Here is a 23,626-nt window from a genome sequence, read left to right as displayed (position 1 = left end):
TTAAGGTTCAAGTTGACTTGCATGCCATTTTGATATCAGTAACTAATAACTTATCCTGGCAAAGCAATGGTTTCAATCAGTGCTACCCCAAGTGTGGTTATGGACCAGGACTAATCTGCAAGTTGATTGTTATTGGTTCAGTTAGAATCATTTACAGCAATTTGATGGAGTAATTTTTATGTTTACTGAACCTAAAAATATCAATTTGAAACCTGGATTATACTTTTCTAATAATTCACTTTGATGGCATTTTTTTAAAGTATCTATACTAATAATAGAGGAATATGCAAATTGTCTGGGATGCCGTCACAGTAACAGTAATGACCAAACAGCAGACTACGTGGGGCAACCAGGCCAGCAGGGGGGTTAGTGAGGGCCAAACGACTGAACAGCAGATTGCGTGGGGTGACCAGGCCGGCGGGGGGGGGGGGGGGGGCAGTTAGGGGCGACCAGGCCAGCAGAGGGGGACAGTTGGGGAGGACCAGGCCAGCAGGGGGGGCAGTAAGGGGCGACCAGGCTGATGGGAGGGCAGTTAGGGGCTACAAGGCCAGCGGGGGGGAGGCAGAGGTTGGGGGTGACCAGGCCAGCGGGGGGGGGGGGGCAGTTAGGGGCAATCAGGCAGGCAGGCAGGTGAGCAGTTAGGAGCCAGTGGTCCTGGATTGTGAGAGGGATATTCCGGATTGGAGAGGGTGCAGGCTGGGCTGAGGGCTACCCCCCCCCCCCCCCCAGTGCATGAACTTCATGTACCAGGCCTCTAGTCCTATATAATAAAAGGGTAATATGCAAATTGACCCTAAGCGCACTGACCACCAGGGGGCAGATGCTCAATGCAGTGGGCTGACGGCTACAAGCACAGTGGCAGTGGCGGGAGCCTCTCCCGCCTCCGCGGCATCGCTAAGGATGTCCGACTGACAGCTTACGCCCGCTCCCAGGGAGTGGGCCTAAGCCAGCAGGTGGACATCCCCCGAGAGGTCCTGGACTGCAAGAAAGCGCAGATTGGGCTGAGGGACCCCCCCGCCCCGCCTCGAGTGCACGAATTTTTGTGCACTGGGCCTTTAGTCAGTTCATAACAGACCAGAAATAACAACAACAAAATCTAGTCATTCAACAGATCATTTGAGAAGCAGTGATTAAACAGACCTATTCCCAATCATGCCACACAGGAAAATCATCTGGAGAACTTTAACCAATTAGAAAAGAGCCCCACCTCTCAATTATCTTTTTTTTTTTTTTTTTAAGAGGAGGCAGGGGGAACAGCCAGGGCACTGCCTATTTTCAAAAGCTGTCCAAGCAATTTTAATATGCAGCAGAGTTAAGAACCTCTGGTTTAAAGCACTGATAAACAATATCTGGGGCTTTCTTAGTGAAACATGAATGGTATTAATTCAAACGATGTCATTTACACAATTAAATATAGGTATAAATTGAGCCACAAAGTACTGATGGCTTTTATGTTTTTCTAGATAAGGCTAAAGTTTACCGATGACAAAGCCACGTACTCTTAATGAGCTAAAGAACAAAGCCGGGAATGAATTCTCAACAACTGCTCCTTGGGAGCATGTCTCAGACCTATCCTAGCAACCTGGTACACAGTCCCACTGTTAGGTTTCATTTCCCATGCTCTTTCATGAGGTACCCCAGCACCTGTTTAAATATGTCTGAAGTAGCTGTAAAAAATAAATGGCAGATGTTCACATAATTTATTCATCCCTGAAAGCCTGGCTCTAAGAGAACAGACGCATGCAGATGCATACTCAGAGGTGGCAGAGAAGACCGAGCTAGTGACAATTGTTTTACACAATGATATCTACCAAAACCACTCACAGAGACTTGAATTAGGCTAAAAGAACAATGAATGAGGTTTGAATTTTCAGCCTGCAAACCACACTCCCCTCACCATTTGCTCCTTATCACTAAGAGCGTATTACCAGTCCTCTTTTCTTCTCTTCAGCTAAAATGTGTATGACCTGTAATTTTTTAAAGCCCATGTTACTCTGGCTATCCTAACATTAGTGTTAATTATAAAGCAATAATGGTCTGCTGAAATTTATCAACCACAACGATACAGGAGGGCATGTTTTAAATCAGAAAGTTGAGTACAAACCAGGGACATTTACCATCCCCTCAGTTTTTTTCTATCTCTCCATTTCCCTCCCATGTTTATTGTAGAAATCAGAAAGAAAACTAGTAACATGAAAAAGCAGTCAATAAATTTTATATGCATAAGGGAAGAAATCACCCTTTTCCTTTTACTAACTTAAAATATCAAATAGTCTTTGGATTTCACACTAAAAACAAAGGCAACAAAAGCAAAAATAAACAATGAGACTACATCAAACTAGAAAACTTCTGTATAGATGCCCTGGCCGGGTGGTTCAGTTGGTTGGAACATCATCCCTTACACCAAAAAGATGGTGGGTTTCATACCCAGTTGGGGAATATACCTAGGTTGCAAGTTCAGGGCGTGTATGGTAGGCAACTGATCAATGTCTCTCTTTCTCTTTCTCTTTCTCTCTCTCTCTCTCTCTCTCTCTCTCCATTCCTCTCTTTCTAAAAGCTATAAAAACATAACCTTGAGTGTGAGGATTAAAACAAACAAACAAACAAAAATTTCTGCATAGCAAATGAAACCATCAACAACAAAAAAACACAACCTAGGGAATGGGCAAAGATATTTGCAAATCATAAATCTGGTAAGGGGTTAATAACCAAAATATATAAACTCATACAACTCAATTGCAAAAAAAAAAAAAAAAAGCAAAAAATCCTGATTAAAAATGGCAAGAAGAACTGAACAATAGACAGTTTTCTAAAGTAGACATACAGATGGCCAACAGGTACATGAAAAGGTGCTCTACATCACTAGTCATCAGGAAAATGCAAATCAAAACCACAATGAGATATCCCTTTGCTCCTGTTAGAATCTATCTATCTATATATAAAAGGCTAATATGCAAAGTGTCCACTCGGGAGTTTGACCTGGAGACTGGGAGTTTGATCGCTCGCTATGACGTGTGCTAACCACCAGGGGGCAGCGTGGAATGAAGGAAGGCCCCAGCCGGCAGCTGGGGAAGGGAGGCCCCGGCCCGCAGCCGAAAGGCCCCAATCAGCCCTGATCACCGGCCAGGCCTAGGGACCCTACCCATGCACAAATTTTGTGCACCAGGCCTCTAGTGGCTGTTATAAAAAAGACAAGAAATAACAAGTACTGGTGAGGATGTAGAAAGAACTCTTATGCACTCTTGATGGGAATGTAAATTGGTATAGCTGCTATGGAAAACAGTATGGAGGTGCCTCAAGAAATTAAAATCAGAACTACATTATCCAGCAATTCCACCTCTGGGTATTTATACAAAGGGAGGGGAAAAACACACACACAAAAAAAATAGGGTATTGAAGAGCTATCTGCATTCCCATGCTCACTGCAGCATTATTCACAACAGGCAAGATATAGAAACAACATTAAGTGTCCACCAATGAATGAATGGATAAAGAAGATATGGTACATATGCACAGTGGAATACTACTCACCCAGGAGAAGGGAATCCTGCCATTTACAATAACATGGATGGACCTTTAGGGCATTATGCTTTCTGAATAAGCCAGAGAAAGGCAAATTCTGCATGGCATCACTTATATGTGGAATCTTTAAAAGGTCAAGCTCATAGAAAAGTGGTTGCCAGAGGTGGTGGATGAGGGAAATGGAAGAGAATTTTTAAAAATAAAAAAATCAAGTCACGCCGTCTCTGATATAAACCATGTTCTAAAAATGAAATTTTAAGTCAGGTGTATGAACTCAGAAGAATTCATTTTTTCCAATGAAACCACTATTTCCAGGTTAACACACAAAGTCTCTAGGAACCTATAAAGTCTGAGGCCCTGAATGACTTTTTACCCAACATGTAGGGCAGTGGTTCTCAAAGTTCAGGGTGTACAGGATACCCTGGAACATAAGTTTCAACATGCAGACTAACCAGTTCCCATCAAGCAGAGATTCTGATTTAGTACACATGGAATGGGACCAGGAATCTAAAATTTTAGTAAGTGCCCTACATGGTTCCATTGTAGATGGCTTAAGGACCATTTTCCAGGTTAGGAAAGTACAAGATGGATGACAGGCAAAGATGGTAGGAATTAACCCCCATAGCTATGTTTGGAAGCCAATTAGGGTCCTAAGTTTCACTTAGAGAAGAGAATGGATGGGAATAGGTTAGGAATGAAAACGAAAGCTGAGGAAGGTGACAGAAAAACAATCTGGTATCAGCAAGATAAAAAGGCATTGATCAATAGCAAGAGATGGGATGACAGACATCAATCAAATGTTCTGGTCCTAAGTCAAGAAATTTTAGTATATCAGTTGGTAAAACTATCTTTTTCTTTATCTCCAAAAGACTTGTTTCTGGATTCTAAAATAGCTGTCAAAACATATTATCCCTTACAATAAAAAGATGATGACTGAATACTTTAAGATACATGTAAAAGAGTGTGCAATAAATAAAATGGTAAATTTTGTTATGTATATTTTACCACAAGAAAAAAAAAGTGAAATGGTAATAGCATCACTAGTGTCTTAAAGTGATACCAGAAGAAGAAAAACATTAGACTGCACACGAAAGTCTTGCTGGGGAAAATTCAGAAGCACTTTACAAATGCAAACTGTCATCAAGGTCTTTAATAGACAATATATGTGATTCACAGAAACAGAAACCTTTAGGTATACCTCAGATTCATCATTCCGTGCTCTCTTTGTAGGAATGCCATTTTCCTATAAAAGAAAAGATGGTATTTATGATGGTAACATGTCATGAAAATACAGCTGCACCGCAAAGCCATGAAAATATGCCTGTTGCATAAACGTCTCACTAGATGCTGTGCAGAAACCTGATGAAACAGAGAACCCACCAAAGGCTTGTTCGTTTTTCTCTTAGTATTTGCACCCCCAAGTGCATGGGGCATCAAAGTGTTTCATAAAATGAATCATCAGAAAAGTTAAATTTCTTTCAAGTATATTCTCCTAGATTTTATAAAATAAGCAAAAGCTCCATTCAGTCTTTAAGGAAAGACTGGCAGTTTCAGTGATTGCACTTAAAACGGTCATTTCATTATTGAAATGAAACTTCAGGGAACATGACTAACAAGCCATGAAAATACTCGACTGCACCTCCTGCCTGGGAATCCCACCAAGGTGCGATTACTGTGCCTCCACCATGCACTTTTAAATTAAAACAGAGTATATGCTGGGTTGGGAAGAAAAACTATGCCATTCAGAAATGCTCATACACATTATATGTAACTTTCACACCAAAATGATGACGAATTAAGGAAACAAAACAAACAGAAAAATGATTAATCCAAGTTTGCTGTGAAACATTATTACTATTCCTAAAATACCACATCCCAAAGTACAAGATGCAATAGTTCTAACTAATCATTACAGCCGAGAGCGGGGAAAGCATATTCATTCAACCACTGTGCATATCAATCTCCACGTGCCCAGAATTCACTAGCGTATCTTGTTACATTTTGCCCTGCCCTATCCTCATTTTCATATTCCCCAAAACCCATCCTTCCCTAGGCAGAATATTATGCCTGCTAATTTCTAGTCCACTCTTTCTTCCATACCTCTACCCTACCTACCACATGTTTCCCAATGTTATTAGTTTTGTTAGCTACACAGATGTTGCCATGGTACAGCAAGCAGAATCCTACCAGTCACTCCTTCTTTCATTACCCTGTTCTAGTTTAACAGCACTTAACACTATCTGACTGACATGTCTGTTTTCTGGTTGTCTGTCTTCTCCAACTGAGTAGGAGCTATATCTATCTTATTCACCACTGCATTCCTAGTGCCTGGAATAATGGCTGGCTTAATCAATGATTATTGAATGATTAAAACAGCTATTTTAAACCTGTGTGCTGCAAGAATTTTTAAAACATGCAATACTTGACTATTTAATCAAGAGCACTGACCTCTTTTCCCTTAGATAGTCAACTTTTAAAAAATGACAACAGCCAACACAACAATGGCCATCCGGTGTGAATGACCTGTGATGAATCATAAAATATATATAGGAGATATAATAGAGTTGTATCTTATTGGTCATGCCACATAATAAGGTTGCATTTGATTGGTTAATTCTTGGTACCAGAAATCCTTCTATACAAGTATAGGCACCTGATTTTTTTTTAAAGTCACTTTGGAGCAAAAAGTGTAGGAAATTATTATTATTATTATTTTTGTAAATCCATCAAAATTATACCTTTTTTTCAGATAGACAAAATATATTTTTGGCGTGCCACAGAATTTTAATGAGTCTATAAGATGAAAAAGGTTGGAAATCGCTGGATTAAATTAATGAACAAATGAATAAGTAAACGCATGCACTTGTGGCCAAAAGCAAGGAGAGGTGATGGGAAACACAAGATTTTTAGGTTGGATAGTTCACTGTCCCAAACAGAACAAAACATATGGATGGACACACACACACACACACACACACACGCACACCCTTACACTTACAGGGACACACACAGTAAAATGAAGTTCTTTCTGCTCTCTCTTTGGTTTCTTTCTCTCTCCAGATTATATGACCCTTTGTTCTGTAGCTGAACACTTCTTAGAAGTAATGAGCTGAAAGGACTGCACAAGAGCCGTTAAGAGTACTAGTTATGGGTTGGAGCACCTAAGTGCAAATCCCACCTCCACAACAGACTAGATTTCTGACCATGGGCAAGGCACTTAACCTCATTAACAACATAAGGGTAATAGCCCTCACCTATTGAGATAATGCAAAGCAAGCACTGAGCACAATGCTTTGCATAGCACAATGAGCACCCAATAAATCTTCACTATTATTCTCCTTATTGCCATCATTATTGACAGTCTAGTCTTCTGAAGGGCTAAAAGGCAGCACAAATCCTACTTCAGCCTTCCATAACCTTAGTATGATGCCTTATATTCGGCCTCCAAGGTAACACCAAGAAGGTCAAACCACTCTTGCATCAGAAGCAGCTTCCCACTTCACTGGCCTCTGCCCTACACTGATCTAGAAAGCCCAACCCCATCAACCAGCCCCATATGACCTCAACCTGGAATGCAGTCCTGGTTATTTACTTAAGAACCATGCCCCTCACTACATTTGGTAATGAAATAAACCAATTAACTACTGGCATTTTAAGGAAAGAATTTCCAACTTAGTGAGGATAACTAACATTCGCTACCAATTATGCCATCTTGCCAGCTAGGCGAATGCTCCCATGATTCTGAGCCATTCTCAGCTCTCAGCACCACCTTCAGCAGCAGGTCTCCCATTCCTATTTGACTTACATTCTTCCCTGGCTCATATCTGTCAAGTAATTTTAGGTTCCAGAAGAGCTATTCAAAGATTACCATCTTCCAACTTTATTTTTCCAGCATCTGCTTCGTAGAGTGGTTCAAGACCATGAGTTTTATGATCAGAATTGCTAGTTAAAAACTCCACCTTCACAACAGACTAGATTTCTGATCATGGGCAAGGAACAACATAAGGGTAATAGTAGCCCTCGCCTATTGTGATAATGCAGGCGAATTTAACCAGCTGTTTGATCTTAGATAAGTCAGTAAAATGCCTTCAGCTTCGGTGTCCTTGGAGATAATAGTAACTCATAAGGATTAAATAAAATGGCATATGTTCACATGGTGGCCAGCAAATAGAAAAAAAACTGTGAAATGTTAATTATTTTATTATTATTATTAAAAATAAGCCTGTTGTTAACCTCTTAAATTCTTAACCTTAAATCTTTATTTCCTACCAGATTCTAAGTTTTATGGCCCACTACCATTCCTTTCTCCCTAAGTCTTCCAGACAGAATCCTATTCTCATACAAATTCTAGTTCATGAAGGAGGCTACAATCCTGTTGTAGTAACTCATATCCTTCCTGACTTGTGACCACATTCTTTTCTTTCTAGATGCTTTCAAAAAGCATTTTATGGTGATACTAGAAGTACGTATTTTCTTCCCCAAAACAAGTTAAAACAATACCTCTTTAGAGTCCACCTTCAGAGGAATATCATGAAAGGGGGAAATATAGTGACCAGCTTCATTCTCTGGAAAGAAAACAAACAATTAAACAATGAATGAGCCCATTCTTTAGAGCAAGTATACTTTTATCCACTTTAAACTTTAAAAAGATTTTAAAAGTATTTTCAAAATTAACTAACTCCCAATTAAAGTTTAATAAAACTTGCTCCACTATAATCATTAAAAAGAAATATACACCAAATAAATCATATTTAGGTTGCTGAAATCATTACTTATCTCTGTGGTTTAAACATCCAAAGCAGAAAATGTCTAAAATAGACTAAAATCCCAAATATGAAAAATGTCATTTTGAAAAATCTTTATTAAGTGAATTGCATTAAAACTGATGTCAATTTCCTAAGAGAAACCGAACAACAGAATTCCCAATTTCTGCCTAGAATTCATATGAACAAAGGTCTAAAGGTCCTACCCAAATAAAATAAATGAATAATTCTTTTCCACTCAAAGTGATAACAATATTAATATTAAGGTAAATTTCTTTTAAAAATTTTAATAACAGAAACTTACTTATCTTCTTTACATACTGAAATGTGTATTTTAAATACTTTTAAAAATATGTATAATTTAAATAAAATGCAATAAACCAACAGGCACTTTTATTGAAATGTATCTATTTCAATCATCGATCTGTAATTCTTTTCTCTGCTTTAAGTCACAAAGATAAGGTAGAACTTTGAAGAGAATAAAAATACAATCCTTTAGCCCAGCCGGCGTGGCTCAGTGGTTGAGGGTTGACCTATGAACCAGGAAGTCACGGTTCGATTCCCAGTCAGGGCACATGCCTGGGTTGCAAGGCTGGATCCCCAGTGTGGGGTGTACAGGAGGCAGCCGATCAATAATTCTCTCTCATCATTGATGTTTCTATCTCTCTCTCCCTTTCCCTTCCTCTCTGAAATCAATAAAAATATTTTTTAAAAATGCAATCAATCCTTTAGTACAGTGATTTTCAACCCGTGTGCCACAAGAATTTTTAAAACATGCAATACCTGGCTATTTAGCCAGGGATATTCACCTCTTTTCCCTTAGATTGTAAAAAAAAATGATAACAGCCAATACAGCAATAGCCATCAGGTATGAATAAATCAAAATTATACCTATTTTTGGTCAGACCAGCAAAAAACAATTTTTTTCGGTGTGCCGCAGAATTTTAATTAGTTTATGTGTGCCCTGAGATGAAAGAGGTTGAAAATTGTTGCTTTAGCAGATTACTTCAGTTGTTACATTAGGGAACTACCACTGTGATGAAAATTAACAATAATTTCAACTCTAAGAATTCTGGATGCTGCACAAACCAGATAAATTCATTATTAAAATTAAGGCAGAAAACTTGACAGAATAGCTGGGCTGCCTTTGTAATTAAGAGTAAATGATACCTCGCTCTAGCTGGTTTGGCTCAGTGGATAGAGCATCGGCCTGCGGACTGAAGGGCCCCGGGTTCGGTTCCGGTCAAGGTACATGCCTGGGTTGCGGGCTCAATGCCTGGGGGAGGGAGGGGTGTGTGTGCAGGAGGCAGCCCATCAATGATTCTCTCTCATCATTGATGTTTCTATCTCTCTCTCCCTTTCCCTTCCTCTCTGAAATCAATAAAAAATATATTTCATATATATATGTGTGTATATATATATATATATATATATATATATATATAATGAGTAAATGATACCTTCTAGCACACAGATCTGGTGATAAATTTCCCTAAAGCTCCAATACTCCTATTAACTGGGAACAAGCCCCAACAAATGTATTAAGATGTAAGTTGAGTGCATGTCACTCAAGGCTGAGGAAGATATTAAGCTGTGATCAATAAAAGCTAAAGGTCTGTGAGAACTGCTCTTTAAATTGGGATCTAAATAGCATTCTACTTAAATACTAAGGTAATGACAATATATGTTTAAATTGTTTTCTAATTGCCATTTTGGAAGGTAAAAAGAATGTAAATGAGTGAATGGTCTAACTCAGATAACTATATATTTAGATCATCAAATAGTATAAATAAAAATGTAATAAAAATTATTTCTAGGAATATAAAATATGGCTCTAGATCACATATAATAATGCTTTGGGTGAGCAATACACCAATAAATTCACACAGGAGCAATGCATGCAGAGGCCAGGAGCCCGAGTTCTAGTTCCTGAGCTTGATAAAGTTAATTTATTGGAAACTTAATTTTTTCTACGTTGTTCAATTAAGCAATGTATAATTTAGTTACGTAAAAGGAAATGTACTAAATACTGGGATACAAAGGTGCTAAAAAGTGAGCTATGCCCATAGCTAAGACAGGGTTGTGCTCCATCACAGGAGCACCCTCGGCCTGTAAGCTTAAAAAAAAAGGAGTTCTCCTGGCACATTGAGAGCTAAGCACTGACCTAATGCACAAAAGAATGATGAGAATCTTCCATTAAATATTTGCTAGGGTCAGTGCTATTATGCTCCATTTAAAATATTAAGAGTCTCCAAAGGTGGATTTAAAGATATGCACTATCTCTCCTGATCCTATAAAACGAAAGGGTAATCCATATTATACCTGTGAGCCATAGAGATGGAAATGGTCTATGCAGCAAGCACTGCTGCAATGTACATCACTCTTTAAAGATAATAGAAGCACACATTAGAGACAGACAGTCCTTTCTCAGAGGCTCAGAGTAAATTAGTGAAGCTCTGATCAGTTGTCTCTTTCAAGTTGAAACCAAGCTGTTGCCAATTTACTTTTCAAAATATCTATTTTGTTGTTTTTTAAACAGAACAATGCATATGCAAGGTTAAAACAGCAGAAGTCCCCACCTCTCTCCAATACAGGCCTATCAGAGCAACCCACTCTCACCTCTTTAATTTACTTAGGTCTAGTGTAGATTTTATTCATCTCCCTAAATAATATAACTATGATTAGTTGTATCCATTTTAGAAATTATCTACTGATTCCAATTCTGAGAAATAAGTTTAGTTCAACCTATTCTTCTTAAACTCTCTATCAGCTAATCTTTACACTTTATAGCTCTTTATTCTTTGTTCCACCAAACATATACAGTATTTCTTGATTCTACTAATCAGCTTTTTACCCCTCTTTCCTCATTCTTCTCACTCCTAGTTATTGTCTCCTGAACTTTTATATTTTCATATCAAGGCTGATAAAATGTTCTATATTCTAATATTAAATTTTCTATGCTTTTCCTATTTTCATAAAAAGTTGACTCTTGAACAGTACGAATTCGAACTGAGCGGGTCCACTTATAAGCAGATATTTTTCCCCAAAAAAATAACATAGCCTGGCCGGTATGGCTCAGGGTTTGAGCATCAACCCATGCACCAGGAGGCTGCCAGTTTGGTTCCCAGTCAGGGCATATGCCTGGGTTACGGCTCGATCCCCAGCAGGGAGTGTGCAGGAGGCAGGGGATCAATGTTGATGTTTCTATCTCATCGATGTTGCTTTCTCTCCCGCTCCCTTCCTAAAATCAATAAAAACATATGAAAAAATATTGTAAATGTATTTGCCTTATGATTTTCTTAATAGCTTTTTCTTTTTCTAGCTTACTCGATTATAAGGATATGATGCATAATACACATAACACACAAATATGCGCTTATCTACAGTTTATGTTATCAGTAAGGCTCTATTAGTAAAGTTTTGGGGGAGTCCATAGTTACATGTGGATTTCTGATTTTGCAGAAATCCACATGGGAGTTGGTATCCCTAACTCCCATGTTGTCCAAGGGTCAACTGTATTTCCAAACTTTTTCTAAGGATAAGAAAAAAACTAGAGTGCTTGTTAAACAGATCTCCGGACCCTGGTTTCATTCATACTAGTGAATCAGGAACTTAAGGAGAAAAAATCTGGATATCTATATTTTTAGCACACCCAAATAATTCTTACGCTCAGGGAAGTTTGAGAAGCACTGTCGATGTGTTGATTTTTAACCAAGAAGAATGTTAAAATTAAATTTCCTTTCTTGTTCGGCTTTTATTTTGCCCTGTGCTTCTAATTACCCTTCTTCCATTGTGAATCATAATCATTTCTATAAACTGTTTTAATGCTTTACAGACACCATCAAAACTATGGAATTCTCTCTTTACCCATACAGCTCCCTGTGGAAACTTACCTCCTGCTGATATCTGGACTGAATGCCTGCTTGGCATCCTAAGATTTTGCTTCTATGGTCTCCAGCTAAGATTTACTATTTTTCTAGATCCTATTCACTCATCATTTTTGGTTTGTTTACTTGTTTTACAGAAGCATATCTCTAACTTGTGTTCTATAACAAAGGCTGCATGTGAGGTAAATGTCCCAAGTCTTCATTCAATCTTCATTCTAGGTTAATGGTTGTCTGGGGAGAGAATTCTAGGAAGAATATTATTTTTCTCTCAGAATTTGGAAGGCAATACTCCAGTCATCAAGCACTCGGTGTTGCTGGTAAGTCAGATACCAGTTTAGTTCTCATTCCCTTTCAAGTGACCTGTTCTCCCTCCCTCCCTGCCCCTATCAAGACTTTTATTAGGATCTTCTTTATAGTGTCAGTTTTCTGAGATTTCACAGTTCTGTGTCTGGAACTTAGAATACTTGGGTCCTTAAATTTTTAGATCTCTTATATCACTCCTTTGATAATTTCTTCTGCATTCTGTCTGTTTCTTCCTTCTGGAATGTGTTCCATTCAAACCTCTTTTTTTTTTTTTCTGATATTTTGTTCAAACTTTTTGGTAGATTGCTTTACTCAAACTTTTCTGTATTAATTTCCTTGGGCTAACGTAACAAATTACTACAAACTTGGTGGCTTCAAACAACAGAACACTATTCAACCCACTACAACTTCTATTGAGTTGTCTTAACAACCATACTGTAATTTCCAAGAGTTTTTGTTCTTTGCCTTTTCTTTATAGCCTCCTCTTCCTTTTTAATAGATGCAACAGCTTCTAAAATCTCAGAGGACACCCATTTGACTTTTTAAAATTCGAGTTCTCTTCTTTTTCTTCTTTTCCCATTTGATTTATAAGGTCTCCATAAATCCATTCATGCAGTAAATATTTGCTGAACACAAATATTACACCAATCACTATTTTAGGTACTAGGTGTACAAATTCCCTGCTCTAAAGGAACTTATATTCAGGAGGAGAAGGATTTACAAAAGCAACGAAAATGAGTATGTTTTTAGGATATCAGGCACAAGAAGTACCATAAAGGAAAACTAATCAGGGAAAGAAAAGAGTGAATAATGGAAGGGGAAACTATTACATTGAAAGGCCATGAAAGATCTCTCTGATGGGTCACACGCAGCACAGAGCTGAATGGAGTGAGGAAGTGGTCGAGCGGACAGGTAGGGAGGAACACTGCAGACACACAGCAAGCACGGAGCGCTGAGGCAAGAATATGCACAGCATTTCTGAGAACCAGCAAGGAGGCAGGATGGCAGAACACATGATCAAAGGGAAGGGTGGTGAGTGATGAACTCAGAGAGGAAGCCGAGTATTAGGTCACATGGTAAATATTTAAAATTTATTTTGAGTGAAATGGAAAGCTACTGGGGTTTGAGCAGAGTCTGGTCATGACCTGACTTACATTTTAAAAGGGTCAAGGTGACTTGTGTGTGGAAAGCAGACTACAGGGGGACAAGGCTGGAAGCAGGAAGCTACTGGCTAAGTGAAAGATGATGGTTACATGGAAAAAGTGGCAGGGGTAGAAGTGCAGAGATTTAATTGTCTTCTAGATACATTTAAAAGCAGAGCTAAGGGAAGAGACTGATGAACTAACATGGGGTCAAAGTAAGAGGCAACAAGAATGATTCCTAGGTTACTGGTTACAGATGTGAAAACAGGCAGGAATGGGAGGGGGTCAGGATTTCTGGTTTGTACATGTTAACCTTGAGATGCTTCGTAAACATTTAAGTAGGATACAGAGTGGAAGGCTGGATGAGTAAATTCTGTGTTCAAGAGACTGGGGCTAAATGTTACAAATCTGGGAGGCATAGATAGTAGCTAAAGCTATGGGACTGGATGGGATCAGCTAGAGCCATGGTCGGCAAACTGTGGCTCGCGAGCCACATGCGGCTCTTTGGCCCCTTGAGTGTGGCTCTTCCACAAAATACCATGGCCTGGGCGAGTCTATTTTGAAGAACTGGCATTAGAAGAAGTTTAAGTTTAAAAAATTTGGCTCTCAAAAGAAATTTCAATCGTTGTACTGTTGATATTTGGCTCTGTCGACTAATGAGTTTGCCGACCACTGAGCTAAAGTAATAGCAAAAGTCAGCCAACTCTGGGCCAAATACAGCCCACGGCCTGTTTTATATCAGTAAATAAAGTTTCAGTGGAACATAGTCATACCCATACTTTTACTTATCTCTGGTTGCTTTGCAGTACAATAGCAGAGTTGACTAGCTGTGACAGAGATTTGTATGGCCTGCCCACAGTCCACCTTCTATGTGACCCCCTCACAGCAAAGGTTCACCAACCCCTGCCAGAGGGGGAGGAAGGAAAGGAGGGAAATAGGAAGGGAGAAGGGGGGGTGAGGGGAGAGAAGGAGAGAAAGAGAGAGAGAGAGAGAGAGAGAGAGAGAGAGAGAGAGAGAGAGAGAACAGTTAGAGGAGTGTGATAATGAATGAGCCCTGGAGCATTTCAAAGGTTAAAGCTCAAAATTACAGAACGATACAGCAGGGCAGACTGCTGAAAGGACAAGCCATCAAAACAGAACAACTAAGAGGCAAAAAATAAGTATGAAAAAGTGATGACTGTGAAAAGTACCCTTAAGGTCACAAGAGATAAAAACTTTGATCATTAAATTTGTCACATGTGGCCTTGACAAAAGCTGTTTGGTAGAGCAGCAGTGAAGAAAGCCTGACTGAAGGTGATCCTTGACTATCTGGTTTACATCTACACTAATAAAATAGTAAGATGCAAATTGACTGTACCTTCGTGACACCCACCAGCCAACCAGGAGTGAGTATGCAAATTAACCCAACAAAGATGGTGGGTTAATTTGCATACACAGGCACCGAGCGGCCGGGGGCAGGGCAGGACACTTGCAACGCAGGCGTTCCGCACCGTCCCAGCTGCTCCAGGCCTCTGGGCAGTGTGGAAAGACGGAAAGGGGGCTCCAGCTGGAGTGAAGGCGGTGCCGGCAGCCAAGGTAAGGAAGGCCCATTCATGCACGAATCTTCATGCATCGGGCCTCTGGTTTAAGAATAAGAGATTAGCAAAACTGATGGGGAAAAAACTGATGTGTACATACATGGGAGAGGACTGTTGAAGGCCAGCTTCCTGTGGACATGTACAGGTAGGGCATGGGTTGCTAACATTCTACCGTGTTTCCCCGAAAATAAGACAGTGTCTTATATTAATTTTTGCTCACAAAGACACGCTAGGTCTTATTTTCAGGGGATGTCTTATTTTTCCATGGATTAGAATACGGTACACATTTATTGTTAAATGAAAATAAAGGAAATTTATTACCTGTATACCGTACGGTAGTACGGTAGTTGTCAACACAAACCAGACAAACTGTGAATCCTACAGTATCAAGAATTTACTCATTTATTCAATGACAATCATGTCATCATATTCTGGAACATCATCATAACAATCCAATTCCTGAATTTCCTGGTGAATTTCTTGTGACTCCATTTCTTTCAGAATCAGTGGACCAAATCTCTCATGTTTAGCAATAGCACTGTCTTTAAATGAGTACTTCTTGTCAAGGTAGCCTGCTCGCAGTGCATTTGCAATGCAACTGTCAGTGATTTTCTCCCATGAATTCTTTACCCAAGTCACAACTTCTTGCAGTTTAGGTTTCACAGTTTCCATGCTGATTTCTCTCCATTCTATTTTCAATGTAGTCATTAATTTCCATGCGCAAATTGTCTTTGAATGGCTTGTTTATTGCAATATCAAGAGTCTGGAGATAGGCCGACGTTCCTGCGGGAATCATTATCTGATCTATTTTTCTTTCGTGAAGAAATGTCTTCATGTCTTTAGCGCGGTGAGTGCTGGCTGCATCCCAGACTAGCAGACCTCTTTGGCTCCCTTGCATAACAAGCGGCAGCATTAAATCGACCCACTTCCTTATAACTGCTTGTGTGGCCCAGGCTTTTTCAGTTTCAAGAATAAAAACGCCCAAAACACGTTCAATCTTTTCCTTCTTGCCCTTAGAAATGATTAAAGGTGGGATTTTAGTGCCATCCAGACGAATTGCCAAAATACAGGAAACACGTGCACTTTTGTAAGCAGTGGAGGGAATGTACGCCAAGGAGGCACCCCGCTGTTCAATTGTTGTTTGAGATGATTGGCCCATAAACACTGCAGTTTCATCCATAGCAATCATGTTGGAAAGATTGTATTTAGAGAAGTCAGCATCATCAATAAAGGACTTGAATGCAAGTGCTCGCTTAATAACTTGAGTATCTTCCAACCTAAACAATGTTGTAGATCTTCTTAAAGAGAGTTCACTTCGCTGAAGGAAATTATCCAGCCAGTGTTGTGATGCTTTGAAGTCTTCGGGGGCTATGTCAAACTGTGGTGCCATTGCAAGGGCAAATTCTTGAATCTGAGCCCTATTCACAACCAAAGCCTTTGCTCTCCTGTCAACAACCCATTCACAGATCAGGTCTTCCAGCTCGGAAAATAATGGTTGCCGACCTGATCCACACTTGCGCTTTTTAGCATTTCCCTTGTCCACTTGTTCAATGAGGTTACCATACTCTGCTCGCCATTTTCGGACCAATCGGATACTCAACATCTTCTCTTTGCAGAAAGCAGTAAGATTTTGGCCCCAAGAGTCTTCCACGATTCCTTTCTTGTACTCCACGGAGTAGCTTTTTCTTTTTGCGCTCATTTCTAGGGGTAAAAAAAAGGAATTGGGGTATCAAGGTGGGGGGAGGGGGATCACTCAAAATGACAGGGGGGATCAGAGGGGGGAATCAAAATGGCACAGGAGAATCAGAGGGGGGATTACCATTTTAGTAACCCCTTTTGATCCTCCTATGTCATTTTGATTGTCCCCTCTGATCCTCCTGTGTCATTTTGATTGCCCCCTCTGATCCTCCTGTGTCATTTTAAGTGATCCCCCTCCCCCCACCCCTGTGCCACTGAACACCTTCACCAGACATCCCCCCTACCCCTTTATCAGACATTTACCCCCTGGGGCCTGCCTGGGGACTGTCACTGGGCTTGCTGGGGCCTGGATCTGGGCTGGAGCAGGGTCTGCCACTGACTGAGAACCTTCAGTCATCATGAAGGCGGCCGCGAGCATCAGGTAGTGTCATCAGAGACAGACCAGCACTCACCACCTTCGCCGCGTCCCGTCCGCTCTAATCCTCCTGTTCTTCTACACGCATCTGCGAAAGTCTCTTCCTCTCTCCCGCCCCGCGCTCACCGCTCACTCCGACCTCCGCTCTGCCTCCACACAGCAGTGACGTCAGGACTCTGCATAACGTCACTGGTTGCTAGACGCCAGTCGGGGCGGCCCTAGCGACCAGTTTACGGTAAATTAATTTTCATTCTGAGACAGAGCCTGGGGGCCTTATTTTCGGGGGGATGCCTTATATTTCACTCAGAAGGAAACCTGTAAGTAGGTCTTATTTTCGGAGGATGTTTTATTTTCGGGGAAACGCGGTACTTGGCCAGAACAAAGACAGCTCTGCTGGGGCAGCAACATCATCAGGTTGTCTGACTTCCCCCAAACATTTTCTTCACTTTCTATAGAAGGATCTAGCCCTTTCCTCCAGCCCCATGTCTGCATGGTAAACAGCTGTGTGCTATTCCATAATAAAACTCTGTTAAGCTCCACATCACTCTCGTGCTCTTGAGATCCTATGACATCAAATCAATCCATCCGTGACCTGAAGTCCATGCAAATCAGTCCAGCGTCTTCCTACAGTACACCCCTTAGCACATATACTTCAGGTGGGGCTTCCACTACATTGCTTCATCAAGAACCAAACCTCCATCTGTTTTTCTTCTGATGGCTCTTTATTTATTGTTTTAGGGGTATCTTTTTTATTACTTACAATCACTTTGAAAGGATATTTATTTGAAGGGAGATAAAATAAACAATTTTAGTCACCCTGGTACCTTGTCTAGGTACTCACTGTTGTCAAAAACCAGGCTGCCTCCTTAGGAATAACCTAATGAATTCTATCAGACCAATCAAAATATAATGGATATTGACAAACAGTGTCAAAACTCTCCCTTTAACTGGACTGAAATGAAATTTTATTCTATCAGTTTTAAGTTACCTATATAGTTTTCTTTCATAACAGTAAGTTGATAAAAAGTTTATTACTTGGATTAGCAAGTGAGAAAATTGACTAGAATGAGAAACTTATATCTGATTTTATTTATATACCACAAATAGCCTCATGTATGCCAAGGACCAACATACTATAACATACTATTATTGAAACCACTTAGAGAGATTTTTACTGGAAATTTTAGTAATGACAAAAACCAAGTAAATATAATTTTCTACATTCACACAATAACAATTAAGTTCTATTGTGTCAATTCAACTTCCATGATATGGGCCAACTTTATAAAAAAGGTTACAGGAGCTCAGATATTTAAGACTCAAACACATATTGTGAATTCTTCACAGGAAAGTTTATGAGGTCCATGTATGGTACAGTCAATGACAGATTCTACCTATTACTCAATGAACTTAAAAAAGAAAACCTAGCCCCGCTGGTGTGCCTCAGCGGTTGAATGTTGACCTATAAACCAGGAGGTCACGGTTCAATTCCTGGTGGGGGCACATGCCCAGGTTGCAGGCTTGTTCCTCTTTGGGGGGTGTGTAGGAGGCAGCCGATCAATGATTCTCATCATTGATGTTTCTGTTTCTTTCTCCCTCTCCCTTCCTCTCTGAAATCAATAAAAATGTATTTAAAAAGAAAAACGTATAGTAATTTCAACATAAGCACATGCTAACTATAAATGATAAAAAAAATTCATTGTTAAAGAACTGCATGACTCATCCTCATTCTCAATAAATGCAATTATCCATAGCACTGTTTCAGTAAGTGAACCAGTTGCCTATCCCATAGTAATAAAAATCCAAATTATGAAAAGTACATTTTCTCCCCATCCTTTGAGAAATTTTAAAAATCTAAAACAGTATATTTTCAAGTTATTAATGAAACAAAACAAGCAAAACATGCAGGCTATCAAAGGGGAATGCTGACATGTAGTTTTTGGCCCCATGTAATAAGTATAACCTGCATTATGATTTTACAATTAATTCAAGACTGCAGGGCAGTAAGAATTAAAAAACTCTTGAGACCTACAAATTAATAAATTGAAATAGATTCAAAATATTCAATTTTATCCACATTCCATTGTTTTCACCTTTCACAGAATGATGTAAGAATTTTGATTTTATGTCTTCAAGTCAAATGGGAAAGGAAATAACATATTAAATATCTATACACAGTCTCATTTAACTGCCACAGCAACTTTGTAAAATTATTACTGGTATCCCCATTTTTCAGATACCCAGGATAATCAAGCCAGGCCTACAACCTAAGCGTTTTGACTCAGCGTTGTATTGTAGAAACAGTCTAGACTTGGTTCTGGAAGTTTCAGAAATCATCTCAATCAGCATGTCCCAAACTAAATTCCACGAAACGCTAGGAGTCACTAAGATGTTAACAAATGTTCTGAGAAACCGGGACTCTGGGGTTCAAAGTTTGGGACAGTGACATCAGAATTCCCAGAACTTTAAGAGACGATAAAATGGGAAGTGTTCTGCTAATTTATTAAACCATGAAGACCTTTTTAAAAGAAAACCCAGTAACATCCATGGGATGCTTGTGCTCAACTATAAGTACAGTTTGGAAAATAATCATCTAGTCCAATCTCTTCTTTCCATGGTTAAATCAAATCAGGTACAGAAAGGTTAAATGACTCACTAAGGCCACACACCAAGTTACTAACAGTGCCAGGACTGGCACCAAGTGGCCTGCTGATTCCATCAGGATGCGCTTGTGTCTTCTTACTTTAATACTGTTTCTATAAAGTTCAACACCAATTAAAAGGGGGGGGGAAGTATTATATCAATCACTTATTCTGATTGCTCTGAATGGCAGCTGAGAACCCATTGACAAACATTAAGCTAAAAAATGGTCTACTTCCCACTGCACTGGTATTCCAGATATATTTGGAAATGCGGGGAATGATTCCGCCTTCATAATGCTGAACAACACTTTCCAGCCAAGTAGTGCTATACTCATGTTTTTCTTTGAAGTGAGGTAGAACTGCACTCTAGTACTGCATACAGGTACCATTAGAATTAAAAATATCTCATCTGTGACCATCTTTATAAAGAGCTATTTGTTTACTGCTTTCCCCTTGCCCCCTTACCCTAAAGGGGCTTCCTTTCACTTTGTCCTACTCCTTCCAGCAAGTACTAACAGTCCTGGGCCAAGGATGCCATCTGGCGTTTAGCTCAGAAATTGTTTAAACAACCTACCTTCCAATTACTCTCTCACCATCTGGCCCCTCTCCAAAACCACACTCCCCTTTCTTCCAATTCTTGCCCATTTACCTCAGTAAAACATTTTTTCTTCTTTTCTGCTGTTTTTTCCTAACAGAGTGAAAAAATATTCTCTTTGTGGCATGCTAGTTACAGAAAAATCACAAGTCTTAAATACACAGTGAACGGCCAATATAAAATACAGCCTCAGAAATGCCCTAATAGAGGCTTTGCCTCAATAGAGGTTGTTAGAATATCTATTAGTCATCCAATGCCTTAAAAGAATATCAGTGCTGAGAAGGACGTTGAAGATCACTGTTAGGCCAACTGCTTCATTTTACAGCTACCAGTAAACTGTCCCCGTGAGAACGAAATGAAGCAATCACCTGCCCAACAGCACACAGTGCGAGTACATGGCAGAGCCAGGCTGAAGGCCTGGGACGCCCCATTCCAAAGCCAGTGCTTGTCACCTACGCCATATGCTCCAGGCTCCTCAAGACTGTTTTTTCTCAACTAACATTCAAACAAAATATTTGTTAGTGTTTTTATATTCTCCTTAACTAATTATGCTGATGTCATGAATCTCAAGAGCAGGGCTCATAACTAAATCTCCTCAATGCCATGCCTAACAGCCCTGAGCTTACTTCTTAAATATTTATTCACTGTTTTTTTGTCTATTATTAATACTGTACTTACGGCAAATCTAGAATACCTTCACCATATCATGCCTTAGAGATGCCTTTGCTTAAAAACCTAACTGCCATTTTATACCACTTTCTATGAAAAAACTGTTCCCAATAATCATCTCATTGTAACCTTTTGGAACACAATCCATGCAGAAAGGTGGGACTTTTATTGAGGGTTCCTATCCACCTGGTCAGTCTTGCCCAAACAAGGATGAAAAAGAATATGTACGTAGCATGGAGGGGACAAGCAACCAATTTTAAGAAAATGGGGATTTTAGTACCCGTTGCATTATAATCACAAGACCTTAGGCAAGCTCCGTTTTCTCTGACATAAACTACTCCTCGACCCTAAGCTCAGATCAGGTATGTGTAAATAGTTTATAAATTACAGATATCAATCGTGATCATGATTACAGATATTATCATAGTAATTTACATGCTAGACCTATGGCTAATCACTTTACATACGGTGTGCCATGTGATTTTTTTTTTAATATATATATATTTTTATTGATTTTTTACAGAGAGGAAGGGAGAGAGAGTTAGAAACATCTATGAGAGAGAAACATCGATCAGCTGCCTCCTGCACACCCCCCACTGGGGACGTGCCCGCAACCAAGGTATGTGCCCTTGACCAGAATCAAACCTGGGACCCTTCAGTCAGCAGGCCAATGCTCTATCCACTGAGCCAAACCAGTTAGGGCGCCATGTGATTTTTATAGCTCTAGTTTACAGATGAGGAAAACCAAGGCTTAGCAAGTTTGGAAACTTGTCTGGGGCCAAAGCTATGAGCTGAAGGGTTCGAGCTTAGGTCTGACACTCAGGAGCTGATGCTCCTAACAGGTGGGGGATGCTGCTAAGCTGACTTCACAGAAAAAAGGACTACACTCCACCCCCAACCCCTAGGGCTCTGAAGTCAAGGAAGCATGACGGCATCGCTACCAACTTTGCCGTTTTCAGGTTATAGGGAACGCCACAGAGAAATATCTGGGTGCAAAGAAAAGCGAGAATAACGGGGACCTGGGTCTTTTCCCGTCTTAGTCGGCCAGTTCGGCGCCAAGAAAGTCCTTCGCCCTCTGGGCTTGGGCCTGCTCACTTTGGGGACGGGTGGGGGGCTACCCTGGAGCCAGTGAGGCTCTTGAGCGTGGATCTCATTCAAGGTGGAAACTTCAGAGTGTAAATATTTGATTCTGGGAGATCATCAGAGTCCCCGACGAAGCGCCGCTGGGCTAGACATCTCTCTCGGTCCAGCCCGCCTCTCCAATAGCAGGCCGCCTCCCGAGGAGGAGCTCGGTTACGCGCAGCGAGAGGGCGGGCCGGTGGGCGGGCTCCGGGCCGTGCCCTCCTCATCTCCGCAGGGAACCGATGGGCGGCCCGGAGTCGGCTAAAGGCTGCGGGGCGCGGCGGGGTGACCGCGCGCGCGACTCGGGAGGGCAAGCGGGCGGGGGCGCCATTGGCCGCGCTGCGTCTCTGCGCCCGCCTTTGGGGACGACCGCCGTGCGGGCCCCCGTGCGCAGGAAGGCGGTCTGGACCGCGAGGCCACCGAGGAGGGCTCCAACGAGTGAGGGCGGGAGGAAGGAAGGAAGGCTGCGCGGGGGCACAGGTTATACACGAGCCTCCTCCGCCGGGCCCGGCGAAGTACTTACTGAAGAAGAGGCGGTAACCGGGCGAGTGGGGCTGGCCGCGCTCCTCCATGCTGTACGTGGCCATGGCGCGGCGTGGTCCGGGCCCAGCGGTCGCTCCCTTCCGCAGGCGGACGACGAGGGCGCCCGCGCGACCGCCCCAGCGGGTACGCAGCAGCGGTAGCAGCGCCCACATGGCGTCGGCAGCGGTCCGCTCCTCGCGGGGTGGTGCTTGGGAGCTCGGGGCTAGCCCGGCCGCGCGCCGGCGCCCCCTGCCGCCCGGAGTCGTCACTCCCGGCCCGGGGCTGGGATCTAGATCCCTGTCCTGGCAAGGCTGGCCGCTGGGACTCTGTGATGCTGGTCAGACTCGGTGATCTTGAGAAATCAAGAGAGCACAGCGAATTGCCAAGAATGTACACTGCACCCCCCGCGAGCCCCGGTCCAAAGATGAGCAAGACAAGGTCCACCGCCCCGAGAAGCTCACTGCCATTAATGCACACATGCGTTCATTTCTTCACTCAAGCAGTCAGTACTCAGAGTTACCATATTATTTTTATTATAATGACGTAATATTGAGTGACTGTGCCAGGCGCTACTCTAGATCCTGCCCAGTGTTGGCAACAAGCATACACACACACAAAAAAAAAACAACTTCATTATGAGACATAATGATCAGGCCTCCTTGTGAAAACGACCTTGACACTGACAGAGCAAAAACAATAAGTAACTTCTACCTCCTCCCTGAAGTCCTCATTTAACCCAAGTAAAAGCGATGTATCCTTCCTTTTTCTT

General features: G+C 41.2%; 1 protein-coding gene across 3 annotated transcripts in view; it reads right to left on the bottom strand.

The window, feature by feature from the left end:
• The window catches only part of PPA2 (inorganic pyrophosphatase 2), an 84,221-nt gene extending 60,867 nt beyond the window's left edge, over positions 1-23,354 (bottom strand). Inside the window, exons 1-3 of one of the 3 annotated variants that reach the window (XR_013960474.1) lie at positions 22,859-23,115; positions 8,023-8,087; positions 4,721-4,765 (exon numbers count right to left, since the gene is read on the bottom strand). Coding sequence is in view for 2 of the 3 variants with exons in the window: in XM_080666028.1 (XP_080522154.1) it covers positions 4,721-4,765; positions 8,023-8,087; positions 22,859-23,030 (282 nt within the window). In the remaining variant the exon portion in view is untranslated. Of the gene's footprint in view, positions 1-4,720; positions 4,766-8,022; positions 8,088-22,858 lie in introns of all 3 variants that reach the window. The other 2 variants (XM_080666028.1, XM_080666029.1) reach the window with 2 other exon arrangements.
• Between the last annotated feature and the right edge of the window lie 272 nt (positions 23,355-23,626).

The sequence above is a fragment of the Plecotus auritus genome (genome assembly GCF_963455305.1).
Source record: "Plecotus auritus genome assembly, chromosome: 1".
In the NCBI taxonomy this organism is placed as follows: Eukaryota; Metazoa; Chordata; class Mammalia; order Chiroptera; family Vespertilionidae; genus Plecotus; species Plecotus auritus.
Note: the sequence above shows the minus strand (reverse complement) of the source record. Positions and strands in the feature narration are given on the sequence as shown.